The sequence below is a fragment of the Hippoglossus stenolepis genome, chromosome 5 (assembly GCF_022539355.2).
Source record: "Hippoglossus stenolepis isolate QCI-W04-F060 chromosome 5, HSTE1.2, whole genome shotgun sequence".
NCBI classification, from domain to species: Eukaryota; Metazoa; Chordata; class Actinopteri; order Pleuronectiformes; family Pleuronectidae; genus Hippoglossus; species Hippoglossus stenolepis.
In genome coordinates, this window is record NC_061487.1 from 25098817 (window position 1) to 25121505 (window position 22689).

General features: G+C 43.7%; 1 protein-coding gene across 3 annotated transcripts; it reads left to right on the plus strand.

Annotated features, from left to right (window-relative positions):
- The first annotated feature begins 256 nt into the window (after window positions 1-256).
- Window positions 257-21901, plus strand: siah1 (siah E3 ubiquitin protein ligase 1). 3 transcript variants are annotated; one of them, XM_035157268.2, is made up of 5 exons: window positions 257-468; window positions 14006-14062; window positions 18658-18839; window positions 18929-19225; window positions 19556-21901. In XM_035157268.2, the coding sequence occupies exons 2-5, from the start codon at window positions 14053-14055 to the stop codon at window positions 19925-19927; spliced, it is 861 nt and encodes a 286-aa protein (XP_035013159.1). In that variant the 5' UTR covers window positions 257-468; window positions 14006-14052; the 3' UTR covers window positions 19928-21901. The 3 variants fall into 3 exon arrangements, with proteins under 3 accessions (XP_035013159.1, XP_035013160.1, XP_035013158.1); XM_035157269.2 differs by lacking the exon at window positions 257-468 and adding an exon at window positions 9486-10046; XM_035157267.2 differs by lacking the exon at window positions 257-468 and adding an exon at window positions 10069-10815.
- The last annotated feature ends 788 nt before the right edge of the window (window positions 21902-22689 follow it).

Consider the following 22689-nt stretch of genomic DNA (forward strand, 5'->3'; position numbering starts at 1 on the left):
TATAATAAAATATTATTAAATCATGGAATGTAAGTCAGTGATTAGTACATATGTATTTATTTTGGAATATGTGTGTCATACAAATATGGACTTATGAATCCGAAATCATATATAATAATAAAATATTAATATCAGTATTGTTATTATATCAAAGCATGAGATGAACTCTAAGTCACTGATTCGTGTACACACACACACACATATATTTATCTACTGGAATATTCGTGTCACATTAAACGTGTGCAGCCCTCGGGGCTTGTGCTTGAGCGCGCGCCCCCGCGACAAACTTCAACAACTGTGCGCGCTCCGGAGCGGCTGGTACTTAACGCCTGGCGTCTCGTCTCAGATCAGGAGCCGCGAGAGGATCCAGCTAACGAATGAAAGACGATAAACACGGCTCGTGTGGACGTTTCCTCGCCAAACAGCCGGCGCTTCCCCTGCAGTGAGCTGAAGCAGATTTCGTCCGAGGTAAGCGGGTGTGTCGCGGCGGCAGAAACACCAGATTTTCGCATGTGTGTATGTATGTGTGTGTGTATGTGTGTGTGTGTTAGGGGGGGAAACAACAGCAGGCATTAGCTTCCTTCGTTAGCGCGATGCTAATGTTGCCTGTTAGCTAGCCGAGCTTGGCAGCAGCAGGAGGAGGAGGAGGAGGAGGAAAAAAAAAAAGGAGCTAGCTCAGCCGTGTCGCTAGCTGGTTTGTTGTCATGACGTCTGTAAAAAACGCACACGTACCTGCGAGGTGCACCCGCGGCGACGTCGAGCAAACACGCGCGTTGAGCTGTGCACGAGAAAAAAAAAGCCCCCTTTCTTTTAACGCATCTGTTTGCTAGCTTGTTTCGCACAGTCGCTAAAGCTAACAGGCTAGCCGCTGTGCTACCAGACAAGGCCTCTGTGTGTGTGTGTGTGTGTGTGTGTTGTGTGTTGTGTGTTGTGTGTTGTGTGTGTGTAACAGTTGCAGCTCGGTGGGCTCCGCCGCTGCCTGTGTCACCCGGACGGGGCCGGTGGGCTTCGGGAGCAGGTTGGTTCAGGTCCAGCAGAAACCGGTCGGGTCTTTGTCATGTGCAGCAGCGGTAGGTGGTGTGGTGATGACTAATGTTTACCCCCAGAGGAAGGAGTGTGGCTGCAGAAGACCCCACCGTGTGTGTGTCTGTGTGTCTGTGTGTGTGTCTGTGACATGAGCACGAGTGGACGTCAGCCTTCAGTTCTTGTTGTTCCTTCAGATGCTGCTGATCTGCTTTACTACACGTTCGTTCAGTGTGTGTGTGTGTGTGTGTGACCGCTGACTGATCGCTACAGTTCACGTGGACACCTGTAGATGTGTCAGGAGAGATGCTGTCATGAGCTCGACTCTGAAGACAGCACGACTCGACCCTTTGTGACTGAAGCGGGCTCAGGCCAGGGGGCGGAAGCACATTGGTGGGTGTCTGTTGTTGTTGTTGTAACTGACAAGGTTTCTGCACTTGTTCAGGTGGGATGGATGTGAACTGAGGTTCATCAAACTCGTGTGCTGATAAACTCGTGACATAAGTAAACAGTGGGGTGTAAAGAGCTGTAATGGGCTGCGTCTAAAGTGACTTTTAAACATGTGAAAGTGATTCTAGTGTCACCATCAATACGAAGAGATTAAAATAGTTTTCTATGAACGCATAAAGCTCAAACTTCATTATATTTATCTCTTAAAGCTTTCATTCTTTACACAGACGCATACGTGAAACACATAAGCGATGGAAGACATGGACAGAAAGGAGACCACGTGCTCAACACAACTTAAACCTGTCACATGCACTGAAGTATCAATAAGACATGGTTGTGGGTCTGTTTTTGTTTTGGACGAGCAGAAGTGATTTAAAGTTTAAAGAGTAACAGTGATGTGTTTTACTTTGAGTTCTCCACAAGCACAACTCACTGACACATCACAGTATAGTAGCAGCTGTGTGCAGATAATGTGTGTCAGGGATGTGAATGTGATTTCAGCTCTTTGACTTTTGAAATACTGGTGAACTTGGTAAAAGCGTAGTAGAGAACCTGTGCAGTTTCTCGCAGGAACCCCAGCGTCTATCTGAGTTAAATTTATATCTCTGGTTCCATTGCATCAGCAGCACATAAACTGTTTCCTTTAATAACTTTGATTAATTCTAAACACAAATTTGTTTATTTCATATCAGGCATATTGTTGAAATGGAGCTGCAATGTTGAGGCATCTCTTTTTTGATGTTTTGAATAAAATTTGAAAGTCCACAACTCAATGTTCACAACCAGCAATTGACAACCAGCTGATTTCCCTTTTTCATGACTAATCTGAGACAAATCCACTCCTGGTTTTAAAATGAAAACAAAAGCAAAGTTATTATTGGACAAAGCTCGACGTGCTTCATGCTTTTGAAGCGACATGGGATCGTTTTTCCAAAGTGAGAAGACACATTTTGTAAAAAAAGTAAAGAAATGTCCAAGCAGGCCTCCAGTGTTACGTTGCTCTCATCAGTGAATGCACTCTGCCCGTGCTAATGCCCAGATGTTGTAAACCAGCAAGGTGGAAAGTGGGACACATGACATCTCGTAAACCAGTGTGGTTTGGCAGCGTTTTGATCAGGAAAGGAAAATAAGGTTGTATGTAGACTTCAGCGGAGCGATGCATAACCACATTCAGCTCCGGCATGTGGACGATAATCTCTAAGGAAAGAAGTCTACTGGTGCTAGCACTGCAAACCTTAGCCACACTTGGCAAACCAGTATGAGGGAACTGCAGATACTGTGGTCTCAAATTGTTTTTTTTGATTGTGTTTCTTACTTTGAGCCTAGACGAGTTGTCTTAATCATTTAGTCATTTTTAACACTCCTAGTCTGTAGGGAGAAAAGAAATAAAAAATTTGGGAGAAGTAGACACAAAACACCTTAAGTATGTCTTTAAAGTTTAAATGTCAACTTGTTTATGATGGAGAAACAACCTGCTTTGTGTTGTACCTGAAAATAAAATGATTGGCTTCTGCGGGAGGCTGGTAGAGGATAAATGACCCAAACTATTTGCCTGTTTTGTATATCTTTGGTGTTTGTGTGTCACCATGGGTGTCACAGGTTAAACAGTCACTAGATGGACAGTCTTACCCATGGCTCACACAAATATAGTGTCAGTAGGCTGAAGCTGTTGTGCTGCGGTTGAAAGTTAGTTCACTCAAAAGAGGCAGCTCTAGTGACCTGAATTATCTGTCAGCCCGCGATCTGTATGTAGACTTTAAACAGCAATAAGAGTTGGAACAGTATATATGCTATGTGATGGCTAAATGTAGAGAAAGGCTTTTTTGTAACCACAGGCTGAATAACATCAGAATCCCAAAGGTTATTAGAAGATGTAAACAGCTGGATTAAAAAAAAAATTTGTAATGACAACCACCTGGACGATGAGTATCATTGTGTTTGAATAATTACCCTAATTGTGTAATTTTACCGCATTGGAGCTGCACTAAAGACTTTTCAGGATCCAGACATCACACTCTCGGAGCCAAGTACAAGATGTGATGGTGGGAATAAATCAGGGCAAAGGCTGGTTTATGGACTAACATGGGATTCTTCCAGCAGCTGATCACAAAATCCTAATGGAGCATTTTCTCTTGGGCCCTGCACAGCTGTACATGCCTCATCCATTATTCTGACTGGCTTTACCTCTGCTCAGGTGGAGCCTGGGTGATAAAGGTTAAAGTTGATCAGCGTCCTTGACTAACCTGTTAGTCAAGGACGTGTCAATCAATCTGCCTTCACATACCTCTGTGTCCTTCAGAGGACGGCAGATCAGGTAAAAGGTGCAAAAACACACATATGTCATCCTGAGCAAAACAATTAGCTTCTTGTTTTTTTTAATATGTTCCTGACTGTGTTGGTGATGTAGCAGCACGGATGAACTTGCTCTGACCCACAGGTTTTTTTTGCTTTTACAGAAGCTTAGCTGTTTGGTAATGTAGCCACCGGGATGGTTTTCATATGTGGATGGATGTTGACAGATGATGGGGATTTATGTCACGGATTGGAAAGACTCATCCTCATGAAATCCTCGTAGTTGGTAAAATAAAATAAAGGAGGGTTTCTTTTTCACACTTTCGTTCTATTGGATGAAAAACAAATGTAGCTCAGTTACAGTGGCTCAAAGTCAGCTATTGGGGTTGTAACTGAAGATCATGGTATAAGTCGTACATAAATATCAGCCTAGTATTGGACTTGTACTCAAGGTATACGCACAAATGCCTATTTAACATTGATTTTTTTAAAATCATACATCCAGTGTACAATTTGTTCACAGTGATATTTACACACAGGTTAGCAGTGAGCGGAATTTTGACCCACATTTGTCAGCATTTAGAATTTCCCTTGCACAAAGGAAACGGTTTGCATGCAGCGGATGTACAGTAGGTCCGGCTGAGGGGTGTTTCTCTTGTTCTCAGCCGTACTGTATCATTAATAATGCGAGCTCTGCAGTGAGGATGATGTAAGCACATATATGCACTGATGGTTGAGTCACACGTGGTCACCTGCCACATCACCCTGAGGGGTCATTAGCTCTGACCTTGACCCCTGCTGTCTCTGCGTTGACTCTACTGAGGACTATTAACATAGTGTAGGAGGGGGTTTTACAGTGTTGGCTAATTATTAAGAAAACATTTAAGTGGATAAGCTTCAAAATATGTAGCACAGGACTGTAGTCTTGTACGCAGTCGGTATAACTAAGGATTTGCATATATTTTCATATTGTACTTTTACAATTTATAAATTAAATTGAAGTGCATATTTTGACGTTTGTCCTGAAACCAGTGTTTAATTTAGGCCTTTAACAGAAATCAAAAGCATGCTGTATGTAATACTCTGTATTCTCTGGTACATGCACAAAAAGTATATCTATTCAGGTTTTATATAGAGTTTTCCAGACTGTATTCTGTATGCTTCAGGCTGAGTCGATGGGTCATGATGACACTACTTGAATCTGAATAGATGGCTCACACTTGATGATTCACCAGATATTTGTCTGCTGATGAGCTCTGATAACGAAGCAATGATCCACCTCGCGTCCTTCCTAGTATCCAATACGCTTGATTTACACATTTTGTATTTAAATTCCACATGGTCCATCTCAGCTGTCTGTCTGCTTGTGTTGCTGCCGTCATCTGACGACCTGTTAACCTGAGCATGCACCGTGTCACATGACATAACACACTGGACTCCCTTGTGACATATCTTTATCAGTTTGAAGTAGCAAGGGTTGTCTTATGATGTGTCTCAGTTTGTTGTGTCGACCTATATATACAGATTTTGACAATTACACCTTTTGTTTTGACTCTTGGTACTTTCTTGTGATATTTAATCTATTAAGGGTTGGATGAGATGTGGTGTGAATGCTTTCCGGCATCCACGACCAAGCCTTGACATTGTTTTCTTGGTTTGTCCCTCTGTCCGTCACATTTTTCATGACGACCTAGAAGGAATGTCTTCAGCCTTGTCATACATGTTTTGGAGGTCAAAGGTCAAAGACACAACACATGGAAAGTAAATCGACACAAGGAATTTAACTTGCACATCACACTAATAAATGCAGTAGATACACAATAGAAGAAGAATAACACAAAGCTTAACAAAGTGAAGTCAAATAAGTTTAAATATCACATATTATATCAGTCATATATATACTTTATGCACAAATGTTTCATAAGGTTCCTCCAGAGTCTGGATAAGACTGTACAGACAGGGAAGTAAACTGCAACCTGATTGGTTGAAGCATCGGCAGCACACGTTCAGTGACTAGAGCTCAGCTCAGGATCGACAGCTGTTCTGACTGCTGGCCATGTGTGTTCGTGTGCATGTGTGTGTGCGTGCACGCGCATGTGTGGGAGAGACAGTGACTCACTGGCTGTGTAGCAGTGAGGTAATTCTAGATCTCTTACTAATGCCAAAGGGAGTCCCTGCTTGCTTTATCGCTCTGTGTGTGTTTGTGCATGAACATAAGACACAAGGTGTGTGTGTGTGTGTGTGTGTGTGTGTGTGTGTGTGTGTGTGTGTGTGTGTGTGTGTGTGTGTGTGTGTGTGTGTGTGTGTGTGTGTGTGTGTGTGTGTGTGTGTGTGTGTGTGTGTGTGTGTGTGTGTGTGTGTGTGTGTGTGTGTGTAGTTTTGCTCCCCATGATATCCCTGCTCTGTGCGGCTTCTCCATGGTAACAAGCTGCACTGTTACACTCTTGTTTTTTTTCTGCTGTGGAAAAGAGGCGACTGCCAAAGTGAAAGAATTTATAACATTACCCTGAAGGAGATGTCCATGATTTGTTGTTTTTGTTTGTTTTTGAGCCGGCTTCACACATCCCCAATGCTATTCCAGCACTTGTAGCTAACTAAATGTCCTTTGTTTTAGTGCATACTGTGATGATCTCTGTTATGCACTTAAGTCTTTTACTTTCATCCTATATATGCATTTGTGTTTTCTTAATATAGTTATTTTTCATAAAGTTTATGGTTAAAATGTCAACATACGTATCAATTGCAATTTTTTTTGGGGGTATCAGAAATGTTACACTTCCAAATATCTGTCAGGCTCTATACTTAAATGTCATAGTAAAGCTCTCTACATTCAGTTGTAGGTGCGAACATGTATCATGCATTAGATGGACAACAGGGGATAGTCGGTGAGTAAACTGTTCATCTGCTTCACCAGGGTCCAGTTTGTGTCAGCGAGCGGTGGGTAACTCTTACCACTCGCTGCCTTTGTTTGTTTTGAAGAGTGGTTTCCTCTGTTACCTTATCTACCTCTGAGCCAAATGGGAGAACCTCCTCATTAATAGTGAATTGGCTCCTGACTAGTTTGCCCACTCTCTCATTATAGAGGTTGGAACAGTACGTTGATTTGTTTTTCTTCTGGTAGTGATGCAACGGTTCTTACAATAAGCATAAAACATAGTGTAACTCAATGACTCTGGTTTTTGTCTAGTCGGATGTGCGGTTGCATTTCACATTCCGTCCACTTGCCACATGCATCACAATGCAACATACAATTTTTTGTGATTGCACAAATTTTGTGTGTAATCACTAATTTCAGTAGAAGCATGCGACTGAAATATCCACTAAAGCATCTGCTTCCCCTCGAGTGAAAAAAAACATAAACATGAGATCTATGTGGACCAACACAAATGTTTTACTATTTGAGGTTTGACTGCTGCTCTTTTAAATATGTCATCTTCCTCCATCTACTCCCTTTGCAAAGTTAAATGGCACCGGACTGGAAAACTAGTGCCACCAGCTGTTTATCCCAACAAACTTCTAGACAATTAATTAGCATTTTCTTGAGCCAGTTCCTCTCGAATTTCCTTTTTAGATTCTTGTAAATTTAATGGGAACCTCAGTCTAGTGTACACTTGCTGTTCATTGCTGATTTTACACACTGTAGACACAGTTGTTTCTGGGAACAGTACAGTAATCTGCTGGTCAAAGCTTTTAAATGGACTTTGCATGCACCCGTGGCCCCGTATAACACCGGGGTCATTCTGTATCAACAGTGGGGAGAAGTGGGTTAACTTAAATGTCTTTGTTTTAAATTTAGCTCACAATTAGCAACAGGATATACTGAGCAACAGTGAACCAGTGGAGACGAGTGAAATCCCAACAAACGTGATGATTAGATCTTAGCAAAGCCTTGTTATCAAGTAGTTCTGGACAATTAGCTGTGAAGAACATAATCATATGTTTCTTTGCCTTTATTTTGGCCTCACATCAGATAGGTAGATGTCAGACTGTAAAAGAAAACAGCAAGATGTGTTTCATGTGGAAATTAGGTTTGTGTACAATTCAGCTCAAGCATATTTTAGAAGCTCTCTGCCAAGACGCGATTTTTCACACCTCCAACTCACTGGTATTTCAGTTCAGTGCCGGTTTATTGGCTCGGCAAAATTTAGACATCTGTATCGCCAAAGAGTTTATGATGTAAATAATCTGTCTCTCTTTCTCCCCTTTGTAAACCCCTGGCTGTAGGTGTTGAAGTGTTGGTGTCTTTGGAGATCAACTGCTGCCTGGTCCAGATGGCTCATTGTTGTATCTGCTGCTCTGCCCCTTTTTTTTAATAGCACACGTTGGGCATTGGACTAGTGTCATTTGTGTTGTTTTATAGTTCTGTGTGTGTGTGTGTGTGTGTGTGTGTGTGTGTGTGTGTGTCTGTCTCACAGCGGGCTCTCTTTGTGCACATATTTTCTCTGCTGCTGAATTTTTGACTACATTATGTTTATATTGTCTGGTGATAATGTGAACAGATGCAGTGTAACGACGGTGAGGAGAATACAGCCGCGCGCCTCCTGTCGTCTCTTTCAGCCCAACGAGTCTAAATGTGCTTTCACAGCCAGAATCCAGGCGCATCTCACCTGAGGAAATAAAGCGCCAACTGCGAACGCCTCTTTTTAAACCGTCTGTTTTTTTTCTCTGTCGATATGCCATTGAATTGCAAAGGATGCGTTTTAGTGCGCCATGTGAACAGGGCCAGTGATAACGTATTGTTCTGTGCTCACTAAGCTCGCTATCAGTTTCCTCTCCTGCTGACAATCAGATTCTGGCTCTCAGTGATATTTCGGTTTCACTGGGGCTTCTTCTCCTGGCTGGCTCAGTTCTGTTTGTTTTCAGAAAGGAAGCCAGAGTTTGTGTGTGCAGGAAAAAGAGCTTATGTCAGAGAAAGAAACAAATGAGAAGTGAACATTTTACATATCTGTAGTGACTGAATCCTGAGGGATGGAGTCCCCTGATCTTAGAAATACATCATTGTTTTTCCATCTTCAAAGTACCTGTAGATCAGTAGTGAGATATAGAGATGTTCCAATACCATAGTTTCCCTACTGATATGGAAGTGAGTATTGTACCATTGTTGCATGGCTTTGAAAACAACATGAATAAATATATCTCAAACTACACAATTTACACATTTGCTTCCTTTTTAAAAAGCTGTTGTAGTCGGTAACAATAGTGCAACCTCTAGAAACTGAAGTCCTGTATGTTGCAGTATCAGAGGCATTTCTGATGCTGGTGTCTGAACCTCTCTACTAACATATAGTACACTTCCAATTAAGTTAAATAAATTACATGTTGTGAGGTCACTAAATGTGATATGTACAGTATATATACACCTATTACACTGTGGCAAATGGTTTGAGAGGAAGTCGATGGAATGGAAAGAAAATGCAATGAGTAAGGTATGGTGTCAACGAGGGCAGCTGGTGGTGGTGCTGCCTGCAGCCAGACGAGTGAAATCTGAGACTCGCACAGCCACAGAGTCAGGCCGAGGGAGGGGGCAGAGAGAAAGAAACAGAAGTGGGGGAGAGAGTTAGAGAGAGGCCGTCCATCCAGGAAAAAAAAATATGCAGGGTAGAGTAGGGAATGCATGTAAGGAAGTGTGCACGTAGAAAAAAAAAAAGGGAAAAATGGAGGGACGCAGACAGGAAGTTAAGTTGGGCGGGGGCGGCGAAGAAAATTTGTAGTCGAGTTAAAAACTGTGTGGAAGAGAAATGACGTGTTGCACAGAAGAAGAGGTTGTGTGTTTGGGTAGGGTGCCGCCGAGAGCGAGAGGGGCAGGGTGTGAGTGAGCATGCTCTGTTTGGACTGACATTGGATGCCGGCTTAGCTCCTCTGTCCTGCACGAACACACCCAGCAGCAGTGACACCTAGCACACTCCAGGGGACCGAGAGAACATGGCTTGAATAAGAGAGCACAGAGGAGGAAAAAGTCAGCGGGAGAGAGAGAGACTTTGTCCGGGACTTTCCCTTCTTTCCCTCTCTTGCGAGCTGCTCTGTTCTTCCAGCAGGAAACAGGGCTTTGTTTTCTAATCAGTAAAGGGAGATTTTTCCCAGCAACTGTTCTACACGACAAAATCTTTGTATTTAATACAACAGTCATTCTTTTGTGATTGGAATTGTGCTTTTTTTTTTCTTTTTTTTTGCGGCAAAACTTCAATTTTTGGGAAATGGTCTTGGAAGAGGATATGTCTGTGAAAAGCTGCAGCGCTCCAAGCTCTACACTTCCTGACTATTTGGCAGCAGGAGAAACAAAGGTGGAACTTAATCATGAAGCTTTGAGGGAAATCTAACGTGCCTTGAGTAAAATATCTCATGTTGCCTTCAGTTCCCAGTGGCCGGGAGCAGCCGGGGAGTGGCGGGTTGACCACACACACTGACAGACTGCTCTCGGACTAATGCAAGCCTTTCAGTGTAAGAGAAAGCAAATTAGTGACCTTCTCTGTTTCTTCATGCTGAAGCATAAGCACCTAGCAACCTGCCTGGTGCTCCTCTTTTAGTTTGGCAGCTCTGACGGATGCCTGCTTCACCCACATGATGTCAGTGGCTGTTTTTCTGGCTGTTATAGTGACCGAGGGACTTTGGGATTTGATGTTTTGTGGTTTTTGAGATTCCAATGACAGAGGCATAAGCACTCCGGTATCTTTCTCTTATTCTATCCCCTTGTGGGCATTTATTTTTCCTACGATTAAGCATCCCCATCTGGCCCAGTCTGGACACAGCACTCATTCTTTCATTACAGCTCGCCCTGGACCCTCGTGTTCTTACCCCTCCTAACTGGGGGACCAAGAGGAAGAAATATGATCCTCTTTTTTGTGGTATGTTAAGGGCAGCGGCAACAGTGTGTGGTTTCCATGGAGAAGGCTGCAGAAATATGGCACTGAGGGGCTGCGTGAACGCTCCCCATGTCTCAGGTCCAAGTGAATGTGAAGCCAGCTAGCGTAGCACAGCAAGCTCCACCCTGGAACTCCTTGTTCCGACTCCTCTTCTCATGCATGGCCACAAGGAGCGTGCACAGGACTAAAGGTGAAGGAGCTTTTAAAAGATAATGCACTTCATAGTGGAAACATTTATACCTTTTTTTTCCCCTCATCAGCTTTACGTGTTTTGTAACTGCAACTGAGCCTAGCTGCCTAGCTGGTGTTGTAAAATGTCATAAATTCCTTTCCTCAGTGCATCTCAGTGCTACAGCTGTGTTTGTAGCAAGTCGATAATTTGTCAGTTTCTTTTTTTACAGGGAGCTTGTTGAGAGAAAGTGAACGTACTTTATATTGAGACAGAATGTATGTTGAATAATTTGTGTGTTTGAGTACAGAAGACGCTTTAAACAAACTCTGCCTGCGTGCATTGTGAATTATATCGGGCATTGTGTCTAACAGTGTGTATGTGAGTGAGAAAAGAGTGGGCAATGAGTTGAGAACAAAGAATGGTATGTTTGTGTTGAAGCTCAGCTTGTTCTCTGCCTTCCCCTCAACTCGTGCTCTCCATCTATCTCCTGCATCTTTCTGTATCTTTTGCTACGGTTTGGTCATGGTAAACATTTGCAAACCGGTTTGATATTAAGCGAAGTCCGGACTGGTACACCAAATTTAACTTCTAGATGTTGCACTTGACTCGGCGGACATGTGGAACATAAAAAGATTGAAGCTTGTTTTATGGTCAGTGTTCCTGAACTTGCGACCAGCGGCATGCACCAGAGATTACGTTATTTCCGCTGGCACACTGTCATTTCGGCTGGTTCTGCACCTCCCAACTTCTTTACTTGGCGCTCACCGCATGGCTGGAGTCTGGCTAGAACCTCAGGCCTGTCTCTACTGCTAGCTTTATGACCCCGTTACTAATGAGGGAGCACAGCGACTCCCAGATGGCTCCTGGAGGGAGATTGAAGTGACTGTTGGTAAAGACGAGGCATTCTGAAGGAAACTATGGAGAACCCTCTGCGACTGGTTTGTCAAGCTGAAGAAGGCCCAAAGCTGAAAGAAACCAGCTGGGGCCAAAACGGTTTGGTTTGTGTTTCATCTATTTTGCCGTTTTCCGGTGGTGTTGTTGTATTTCTCTTAGTGGCGACTATTGCTGTTTTGGAGAAGACTACACGGGGTCACCGCGCCTCAAGTATGAAAGGTTGGCGTGTGATTACCAAGTTAGCTACTGCTCAACTAGTGGCTCCATTAGTCCACCTACAAACAACATAATATTAATTAATCACACTGTAATAGTGCTTATTGCTAATTAAATTCAATTGGAGGTAAGTGTTGCACAGGCTGTATGTTAATTTCTTTTATTGACCAAAAGTTGGTTCTACCGGTTCAGTTAAAATCAAACCAGTTCAGTTAAAATCAAACCAGTTCATCCTCCTACACCAGAAATCCATCCAGCTGCTTCCCTCCTTCTTTGTTACTGTCTTCTTCACCCATGCGTCTTTTTGAGCCCAACTTCTCTTGAGCTGATTGCACCGTCTCAGTGTTCAACCAGCAGTCACTCATCATATCTCCATATCTACCTCATATATCCAGCTTGCGCATGTTTGGACTGCTGCGGTCTTTTTGACGTGAGTGTGTGTTTATGTTTTGTCTAAGACAGGTTGGTGCATGTTGTACATTGGTGACTTTAAGTTAATGTCGTAAAGATTCTGACAAACTCATGCTGTGAAAGTTTTGTTCTGTCACAGCCCTGTTGTTTTCACTGTAAATCTGCTGCTTAGAGTGTTGACACTATAGAATATTATGGGCAAATGTAAAATCTTTGGTATGTGTTGGATAGCTGTTTATTTTCTGTGTCCCACAATGCAATGGAAAATCATCTCAAGTTGGATTAAGAAACTCGCTTGAAAAACGATTTTTAAAGTTTGTAAACTGAGATTCTCTAAACTTGCTTTTCTAAAGATGCTCAGTCTGTGAGCACACTTGCATTTATTTAATAAGTGTGGTGTTTGCATAGGCTCCAGCTGACTTATTGTTTCAGTCGTATGATTTGTGTGCACATAAACGTTTCCATTGTTGATTCTTGAATCATAATTACCGAGGAATGTCATAGCCCTTTTTTAAATGAATGCTATGTTAGCCTTTTTAATTTCTCAACTACATGACAATGAAGACATTTAAGCACACACTGTTTTATAGACGATACTTGCTAGTAAGGTTTGGTGACAAAAATGTTATTGTGTTTTTAAAAAAAAATGATTTCAGGATATGGATAATTATCACTGTAAATGTCCCGTAGTTGCAATTTATTGCTTTAGAGGCACAGGTGCTTCTTTTTAGCTAAAGTGAGTTTAGCGAAATCTTGGGTTGAGACCTGAATCCACAGCACATTAACATTCCTGTTTTAACTTTCAGCATCAATGACAGATATGCATTTCATCAAGGTCAGACTGAGCTCTTATGGAGCTAATGGCAGTTGTGTGGTCAATGGACGTACTCTGATAGGTGGACTTCATATATAAAGCTCTTTTCGGATAGTAACGACCACTCAAAGCGCTTTAACAGTCCTGGTCACATTCACCCTTTCACACTCTCATTCATACAGAGCTTTTAAATCACACGTCATTTAAGGTTCATTTTGGGGTTTGTCCCAAGGACACTTGGAAATGCATGATGATGAAGCCGGGGGTCAAAACACCAGACGTTACGGAACGACCCGCCCTACCTCCTGACCCACACCCACCCAAACTGTATCTGAGCTAAATCTATTCATACAGCCACAGTTTCCTTGACTTCATACATGAGAGTCCTGTTAAAACTTATCAAGTGTTTTGCTGAGAGTTCAGTAAACTGCTTAATGGAACATGAATTAACTGTGCTGGGAAAACGGTGCGGAGCCAACAGACCGTACAGTGAGAATCGATGATTGTAAAAGTCTCACGCTAATGCCCCCTTTGCATTAGCAGCACAGTAAGTGGCTTAAATGCCTTGAATGAACATTGTTCGGTCTGTGGAAATGTACATGACAGACGGTGCCTTTCCTGGTCTCTTTATATATGAACCTATTAGTGAAGATGGCCGCCATAAATATTACACTGTCATGTTTAAAATGTGATCCACTTCATATATGAACAGATTTAAGCTGGTCCAGAACCAGGCCCTCAGTCAGGCCAGGGAAGAAAGATATGTGTCTTTCATTTCCTGTCTGTTCCTCCACCATTATTCTGGAAATCCCAGACAATATGTTGTAGCTTTGTTTCTCCAAGTCATGTTTGTTTCCCTTTTTTGTTTTTCAGAGGTCCCCACATTTCAAGAGAAGACGAAAGCCTTACTTGGAAATCTTATGGACGAAGGTTAGTGTTGGTGTTGTTCTCCCCTCACTCTTCATCTGTGTCCCTGTGTCATCAAATGTTCCTCTGGAGCCTGTTTCACGTCTGTGTCCTGATCTCCTCGCTGTCATATTGTCAGTTGAGTTGTTTACTGGTCAGGCAGCATGTTCTCTTTGTGTAATATCCTTTCATTGTGCCACCTGAACACAGAGGAGTGTGGGCCTGTCTTCTCTTCTTTCTGCCGTCATCCTTCCTTCCACCTTCTTCAGACAGAGCAGTGTGTGCTCATTACTCTCTACCCTTGTTTTCACATCCTTCTCTCACACGTTTGTTCAGTGTTGCCAGATTTGTCAGAGCATAGATACTGTTCAATCAAAGTATCGTTCGCCCAGTTTCTGATTTTCCCCAAGAGAGGTTTTGTTTTTTTTCTTTGGACACTGGTCTTAATTTATATGAACAGATGAAACTGTTTCAGAAAACAGGAAGTATATGTTGCTATGCATTCAGTTAGGTTGTGTTTGATATTCACCCCCTCCTCCTCGCTTTATAGAAGGTGCCATGTAGAGGTGTGTGTGTGTGTGTGTGTGTATATATATATATATATGTGTATATATATATATATATATATAGTGATGTCGTCAGCAACATGAGGAAAAAATACATTTTCAAACTTTCCACAAGACGTAAATAGAAAACATTTAGTGTCTAGTTCCACTTTGAGTTCTTTTCAAGGCTTCTGTCTGTCACTGCTTCTATTGAGTCGCATCTGAAGCCTTTTATTAATTTATTTTTATTCACACGTGCCACAGTTTTTTGTTTTCACATCATATAGCTCTGTCTGTCCTCTTGTCTGTCTTGGTTGTTTTGTCAACTTTCTATACAGGGGGGAAAAGTTAGTTTATGGGCTTTTATCTGCAGTGGTCATCAGAGATAATGATGTCACAGATTTAAAAGATATGTGAACTCAGATTCGACTGACCACTGACACATTTATTACAGTATCCTACCTAACGCACAGTCCTCTGAGCTGAGCATCATTGCTTTGGAGGCCAGACTACAATAAGTAACTTGACGTTGTTTTTAGAAAACCTGCCTGCACCTGCCCCTTTCCCCTCACACTGCAACTTTGCCTCATGTCTCTCCCTCTTCTGCAAAAGCTGCAGCATCTCCCTCTGGATTATAACCCAACTTCTATTCAGTGGAAACAACTCTAATGGTTCAAGAAGTTGCCTCAATTATAAGAACCTGCCCTTATCAATCCTGCACACTTAAAGTGTCTTGTACACTGCCTTTGTCGTATCTTTTTCTTGGATGTATAATTTTTGTATAAATGATCTCATCCCTAATGAGCAGCCAGGTGTCTGTGGTGTCCACACTGTAAGAAGCAAATCGCAGGAGCCGTGTAAACTGTAAATTCACACTGTACGAGCTGTAACCCTGCTGCTCACAGCGAGAGTGTCGAGCCCTGCTTATCTGCACGCAGCCTTTATCATGGCAGTGTCATTTTTTTAGCCCCCCCATGTGCCAGCTTAACAAGTGATGCTATGTTTATCCCCACACTCTCTTTTTAGCTGAGCATGTGGCTACTTGTTCTAACCTCATGTGCTGCCAACTGTCTGTTCTGACTGTTCTTAGAAAGGCAGAAGGGCAGGGTGTTGTTAGACGTATTAAGCATTGATTTATTTTATTCATTAATCCTTTATTAAACCAGGAAGATCCCATTGCGATACAATATCTCTTCTGTCAGGGACACAGAACAGACAGGAATGAATGTCAAAAATGAAAAGCACATGTTAAAAGCAATGTTCTATAAAAAGGTTTTAAATGCACAAAGAGAGGGTAATGTTCCATGTTCAGGATGACATCAGCTAAAGAACATTATGAATGTCTTTCATACAGCGGACAATGCTTTTGTCAAAGTGTGCTCGTCGTCTGTGCTGCCATGTTGGCAACATTTCTGCTCCCCAAATTCCAAGAGCCTGTGTGTAGCTCAGCCAATCAGAAGCAATGTGTTAATCACATCAGTCACAACTGAGCTGGCTTTTTCAAAGATTGCTGCACACCAGTGAAAAGCAGTGAGTGCGGATGCTCTGCCAGAATTCACATAATAAGTTTGACTATATATCGTTGTTCCTGAACGGATGACATCCTCACTGTTGAATTAAAACAATACATTTTAATACAGTGTTTCTGGGATCTGGTCTGGCACCTCTGCTCTCTGCTCTAAGACCATAATGGCTGCCCCCTCTCGTGGCCTCCTGGTTGAGGTCCAGTGTTGATCTATTTCAGGGGAGTTTGTTTGCTGCTGTCAGGCTTCATCTTGTTATATTAACCAAACATGAGCCAAGACTTTCTCTCTGACTTCCATTGGCACTCGTCATCCACACGTATCATGAGATGACTCCACACTTTGTTTCTGTGGTAACGATCGGCCTCACACAAACTTTCTCACACACACAGCAGCAGATGTCCTCTGTCGGGATAAATTGATGCATCTTAAACATATCAAGGCTTTTTTAAGCAACAGAGTTTCTGTCTCAAAGTCAATCTGAATTTTACATATGTACGTACTTCATTTATGTACCGAGTCTTAAATAGATTTAACTGTCTAAATAAGATTATGGTTAATTTAAAGCTAGCTAGATATAGATATTAGCCCTTCAGTAAAACTACGAAGATGAAAACCAATCGCCTCGAACAACCGTCAGACTGTATCCCAGCAAAAGTGATAATAAAAATGGAAGCATAAGTAGAAAGGTATTAAATAGCTAAGCAAATGAAAACACCAGGAATATATGCAGTGTGAACAGGAGTGCTCAATGAAATGTCAGACAGAAAAATGTGTTATCATACAAACATCAATCTAAGGTATCCAAGTATTTTATATGGATTGCATGAATTTAAATATACACAAGATTTGCACGTAGTTACGGAAGCTACACAACCACAGGAAACGACTTCCCCTCTGATCACAATCATAGCATTGTCTTCAAGCTGGATTAGCCAAACTGGTGACAGCTGTTTAAAGATACTCTCATGTCAGATATCTCTGTCGCATGCTAGCTGACTGTGACCATGGCCTTGGCCTAGCAGAATGTTCTGAGCTAATTTGGTCCCACTGTGCTAGCATGCTAGCCAGGCTAAGAAGCTCTATATATAGCTGCTAAGACAGTGTCTTCCCCACAGCAGATGTGTTTAACTGTCCCTGCGTCTGCTTGACTGTAATGTCTCTCAATAGATCCAGTGTGTAGCTCTGCAGCCTGCTGGTAATGCTGCTAGCTACCACGCTAGACTTGGGGCCAAGTCATGCTTCTGCGTTGAAGCTACGCCGCAGCCTATGCTTAGACGTGTACCCTACGCAGACCCCTACGCCGTACCTGACGTGCAACTCCACAAAAATGTAACTACAAGTCAAGGCGACGCAGACAAGAGCTGTGATTGGTCCGCTTGGTAGCAGCTCCAGCTCCAACACGATCCGCTTACTAACACTCCCCATGTTCTGAAGTAAACAGAAACGCCAGAGAATTTGTAAATAAAAAATCTGCACCATCGTGATGTCACATGACATAATGCACACCTAGCAGATAACCCCTTACAATCCTTAAAGAGACGGGTGCTAAATCCACATGTTTCAGACTGAGGTAGAAACGAGATATGAACAGTTAGAGGAAAGTCATGTGTTTTCTGAACCTGTTCAAGTGATGACACAAATGAAGATTATAAACCTGAATATGTTCATATGATATGTCTCCTTCTAAATGGTTAAATTAGCTGTTAGCTGAGAAGTGGCAGCACAGCTGATGTCCTGTCTGTCTGCACATTGCTGCACTATCTCACCACTTGATTCTCCTCTGCTGTCCTCGCCTCCCACACACTTCATCCTCCCCTCCCTCCCCTCTCCTCTCTCTCTCTCTCCCTCCTCTGCGTCTCCCTGAGCTGCCTCTGTTTGTGGGCAGGGCTATAAAAAGGATGAACAATGCCGGGTAGCAGAGTAGGCGGGGTCACCGGCACGCACAGTCATCCCACCCAAACTCCTCTACTTCTGACCCGAGAAACATCCTCCTCACCTTCCTGTTTTTAAAATCTCCTCACCATCCTCTGCGTTTGGACACTGCCTTTCAATTTGAAGCTTTTTTAAAAACACACGTCATGCTGGATTCCTCACTTCATCTCCCCCCGCTCCTCTTCCTCAACACATACCTTATTATTCTCCAGCCCTCACCGGCCTCCTCTCTACCCTCTGCTCTGCTCCACAGACATAACACATACCTAACCACAAACCTGTTACCACGGCAACTGCACAGCGTGATACGAAACAGCTACACACACACGCACACCTGTATCACTATTGTATTCAATACAAATGTGTCTGGGTTTTTTTTTCTCATAAAAAAGTTATGAAGTGACATCTACATTCAAAATGTCTGAATCCATATTCATGTAAATGCTTCATCTCAGAATCCAAAGTGCTGGTAGACGTGTGGACGAAGGCCGGCTGGTCTGAGATCACTGTTTGCATGTGTGTGACAAGATGTTCCAGAAATCCTGTTTACAACTTCAATGAGCTGGTGAAAGTGTTTGTTCCGCTGAAGAACCCTCTCTCTCTCTCTCCCCACCAGAAATGAGTCGCCAGACTGCCACCGCGCTGCCCACAGGAACCTCCAAGTGCCCCCCCTCCCAGCGCGTGCCCACCCTGTCGGGCACCACAGCCTCCAACAGTGACCTGGCCAGTCTGTTCGAGTGCCCTGTCTGCTTCGACTATGTCTTACCCCCCATCCTGCAGTGTCAGTCCGGGCACCTGGTACGTACAGTCCAGCTGAACTCTCAGAGACCAGTAGAGACGATCATCTGTCTGTAAATCTCAATCTCAAATGCGTGTTCCGTTTCCAGGTATGTTCCAACTGCCGGCCCAAGCTCACCTGCTGCCCGACCTGCCGAGGTCCCCTGGGCTCCATCAGGAACCTGGCCATGGAGAAGGTGGCCAACTCGGTCCTCTTCCCCTGCAAGTACGCCTCGTCGGGCTGCGAAGTCACCCTGCCCCACACCGACAAGACGGAGCACGAAGAGCTGTGCGAGTTCCGGCCGTACTCCTGCCCCTGCCCCGGCGCCTCCTGCAAGTGGCAGGGCTCCCTGGACGCCGTCATGCCTCATCTGATGCACCAGCACAAGTCCATCACCACACTGCAGGTCATTTTCTACTTCACTTCTTTCACTAAGTAGACTCAACCCCTTTCTGCAGGAACTGATCTATGCTCATTTCTGCCTGATTTTCATTCCTTTATTTAATAACTGATCATATAAACCTCACTGTGAATTACAGTTGAGTGTATTTTGCGTAATCCTGTAAACAAACAAACAAACAGATTAAAAACATCACCTCCTTGTCAGAGGTAACACGTAAACAAGTCAGCAGTTACTGGGTTTTAGTGGCTCTAAAACTTAAGCTTAGAGCTTCAGAGATTTCTAATGATTGTGTAGCTTTGTTAACCAGTTCATCTCCTGTGTGTGTCTGTGCAGGGGGAGGACATTGTGTTCCTGGCCACGGACATCAACCTCCCTGGAGCGGTGGACTGGGTGATGATGCAGTCGTGCTTCGGCTTCCACTTCATGCTGGTGCTGGAGAAGCAGGAGAAGTACGACGGCCACCAGCAGTTCTTTGCCATCGTGCAGCTCATCGGCACTCGCAAGCAGGCGGAGAACTTCGCCTACCGGCTGGAGCTCAACGGTCACCGGCGCCGCCTGACCTGGGAGGCCACGCCGCGCTCCATCCACGAGGGCATCGCCACGGCCATCATGAACAGCGACTGCCTGGTGTTCGACACGTCCATCGCGCAGCTTTTCGCTGAGAACGGCAACCTGGGCATCAACGTCACCATCTCCATGTGCTAAGAACTTTTTGAAGAGCAGAGGGTCAAACAGTTACAGATTGTCAGGGGGCATTTTTTAGGGGGTCAAATAAGTTGTGACCTCACAGCGCCCCGCCCCTCTCTGCCCCACCCCTAGAGACGTGGAACTGGACTGTCAGATCGGGCAGCCGTGGAGGCCCAGGGGGTGGGTGGGATGGATGGATGAGTGGATGAGTGGATGGATGGATGAATGAGTGGAGGAATAATAAACACAAGGACATAACTGTAATGATGGTTATAGACTTCTACACACACACAAACTTGTATGTGAGACTCGTGCACGCACACGCTGTCTCGTCCTCTCGGTCATACACACAGACACAAACTGAGAAGCTGTTCTGTAAAACTCGCTCGTCAAACTTCTCATTTCTCTGTCACGTCTCCCTGGGAGTGAGTTCCCCCCACTCATGTTTCAGTGTCTCTCTCTTTCTCCTCTTCCTCATCCTCACACATTTCACACGCTGCAGCTGCAGGACGCCGGAGGCCGCTCGCCGCTGAGCAGCTCTGTGGCGGCCGCACGCACCGAGGACGGCTCGAACTATAGTTTCCACGTGGACTCCCGGTCAGGGCTAGGTAGCTCGCCAGCGGTCTAGCTTCTTTCTGTTAGTAATCCCCCCCCCTCGTGCCCGTCGGACCTCCTGGTTACCGTTAAACTAAGTAGGACCGGAACCACGGCTGTGGCTCGCGCTGGACCCCGGAGTCCACCATTTGGATTTTTATGTCCACCTGTGACACTGATGCTGCGACTGGAATCGTCAGCCACAGGCCTGGACGACTGTAGCACCCACACGGTTCTGTCCAGGACCGAAACCTTTGATCGGCATTGAAGGTTCCTGGAGCCTCCTCATGGTTTCCCTCCAGCACACACACACACACACACACACACACACACACACACACACACACACACACACACACACACACACACACACACACACACACACACACACACACACAGGCTAACGGTTGTGCATTGGACCGTCGTCATAGTTATTAGTCATAGTCTGCTCTCATACTGTAAGGATTCATGATGGCTACGTCAGCCCTGGGTTTTTTCTTGAATCTTTATTTTCACAGGACACATCAGTGGCGTCCTGACACTCACACACACACTAAAGTCTCTGTGTAACAGGCCGTGTGTGTGTACAGGTGTAACAGCGAACTGAGTGTGTCGGAGAGGAAGTTTTGTTTTGTTTTTAGTTTTTCACAGCAAGGAGAAAAAGAAACACTGCATTTCAGTTGATTCAGAGTTTTTTTTCGGGGTTTATTCTTAAGTCTGTTTCTTTTAATTATTTTTGTTTTGTTTTTTTTGTATGCGGAGTGAATAACTCCTGGTGTGTGTGTGTGTGTGTGTGTGTGTGTGTCTTTGTGTGTGTGTGTGTGTATATGTATATGTGTGCGCGAGCCGGACATTTGGCAGGAAGCCTGCTCACTTTCTCCCTTCCCTCTTCCAAGACTCTTCTTTCATTTCTCCTTCCTCCTCTTCTCGCTCCTACGCCGGCGTCGGCCTCAACCACTGACTGACTGATCACCCAACCAGGAACGAGGGACAGTTTCTACCGTTACAATGTTGCTATTGTTATTATTAAATGGAGATTATCATAATTATCATTTTTGTAATGACTTTTAAAAACAAAGTTAAAAGGCAGTTGTAAAACTTGTGGCTAAACTTCAGTGTTTGTAGTTAAAAAGCAAGTTGTCGTTCTTCTGAAGGTTTGTGTTTTTCTTTCCCCTCTTACAAGTGGATTGTTTCTCCCCCTCATCTATTTGTCTCTGTCCCTTTTTGTTTGTGTGGTAAGTCTTTTCCTTTTCTTTTTGTCTGTGAGGAGGGAGGGAGGTCAAGCCAATCATCTCTCCCTTTCTCTCCATGTGGAGTCTGTCATGTTGCTGCTCTCCCTCAACTCCTTGACTTTATTTCTGTTTTAATTTGTCATTAAATAAATCTATCTTTTTCATACCTGGTGTCTTTCCTTCTGTTATTGTGCGACTCGGACCCTGAGTGTCTGGTTTTTGAATCCAACTTTGAGGAGCTTCTGTTTGTTAGAGTCCGACTGATGGATTTTTGGCGCCGGTGATTCCTACGATGTCAACAACTGTAATTCCACACTGTGGTTGTACGTCTCCACCGACCAGTCCAGCCTCAGGATGCATTCTTTGTTTTTCCAGCCTCATGAGATCACCGTGAACTTTGACCACTGAAATTCTAATCAGTTCATCCTTGAGTCCAAGTGAACTTTTGTACCAACTTTAGAGGACTTCCCTCAAGGTGTTGCAGAGAGATATCGTTCACAAAATCTTGTTCTGTTTGTCTTCATGTTCTCAGATCAGTTCATCCACGAATCACAAGTTATTCACTGAAGATCAGGGAACCACGGAGGAGCCTGAACCTGGGACCAGTTTCTGTCGGTCACACGTCCAACAGGGATTTCAGGGAGGTTAGGAACTGGATTCTTTTTATTTTGTAAATCGACAATTGTGTATTAAATAAGTTATTTATCAAAAGTAAAGAATCTGATATTTTGAATAGGAAACCGGGTCCAACAGCTTTGCTTGGTTCTGTCGCCGACTCTTTGCTCATCACTATTTATTAAATCTGTACAAAATTAAAGTGTAAACAATTGTTGTACGATTACTGACTCTTTCTTACTTGAGACCTTCGACTGTATTTAAAGACGGACGACATGACAGCTCCCCAAAAGAGAAGCCAAATCTTGATCGCTCCCTGGTGTTTGTCTTGTGTAAGTT

Bases quoted from the DNA above. Each gene is read 5' to 3' on its own strand.
- siah1 (XM_035157267.2), top strand. From the start codon at position 10,695: ATGTCTCAGGTCCAAGTGAATGTGAAGCCAGCTAGCGTAGCACAGCAA. The intron at 14,063-18,657 runs GTTAGTGTTGGT...TCTCCCCACCAG, and splicing joins TGGAAATCTTATGGACGAAG to AAATGAGTCGCCAGACTGCC. The intron at 19,226-19,555 runs GTCATTTTCTAC...GTGTCTGTGCAG, and splicing joins AGTCCATCACCACACTGCAG to GGGGAGGACATTGTGTTCCT.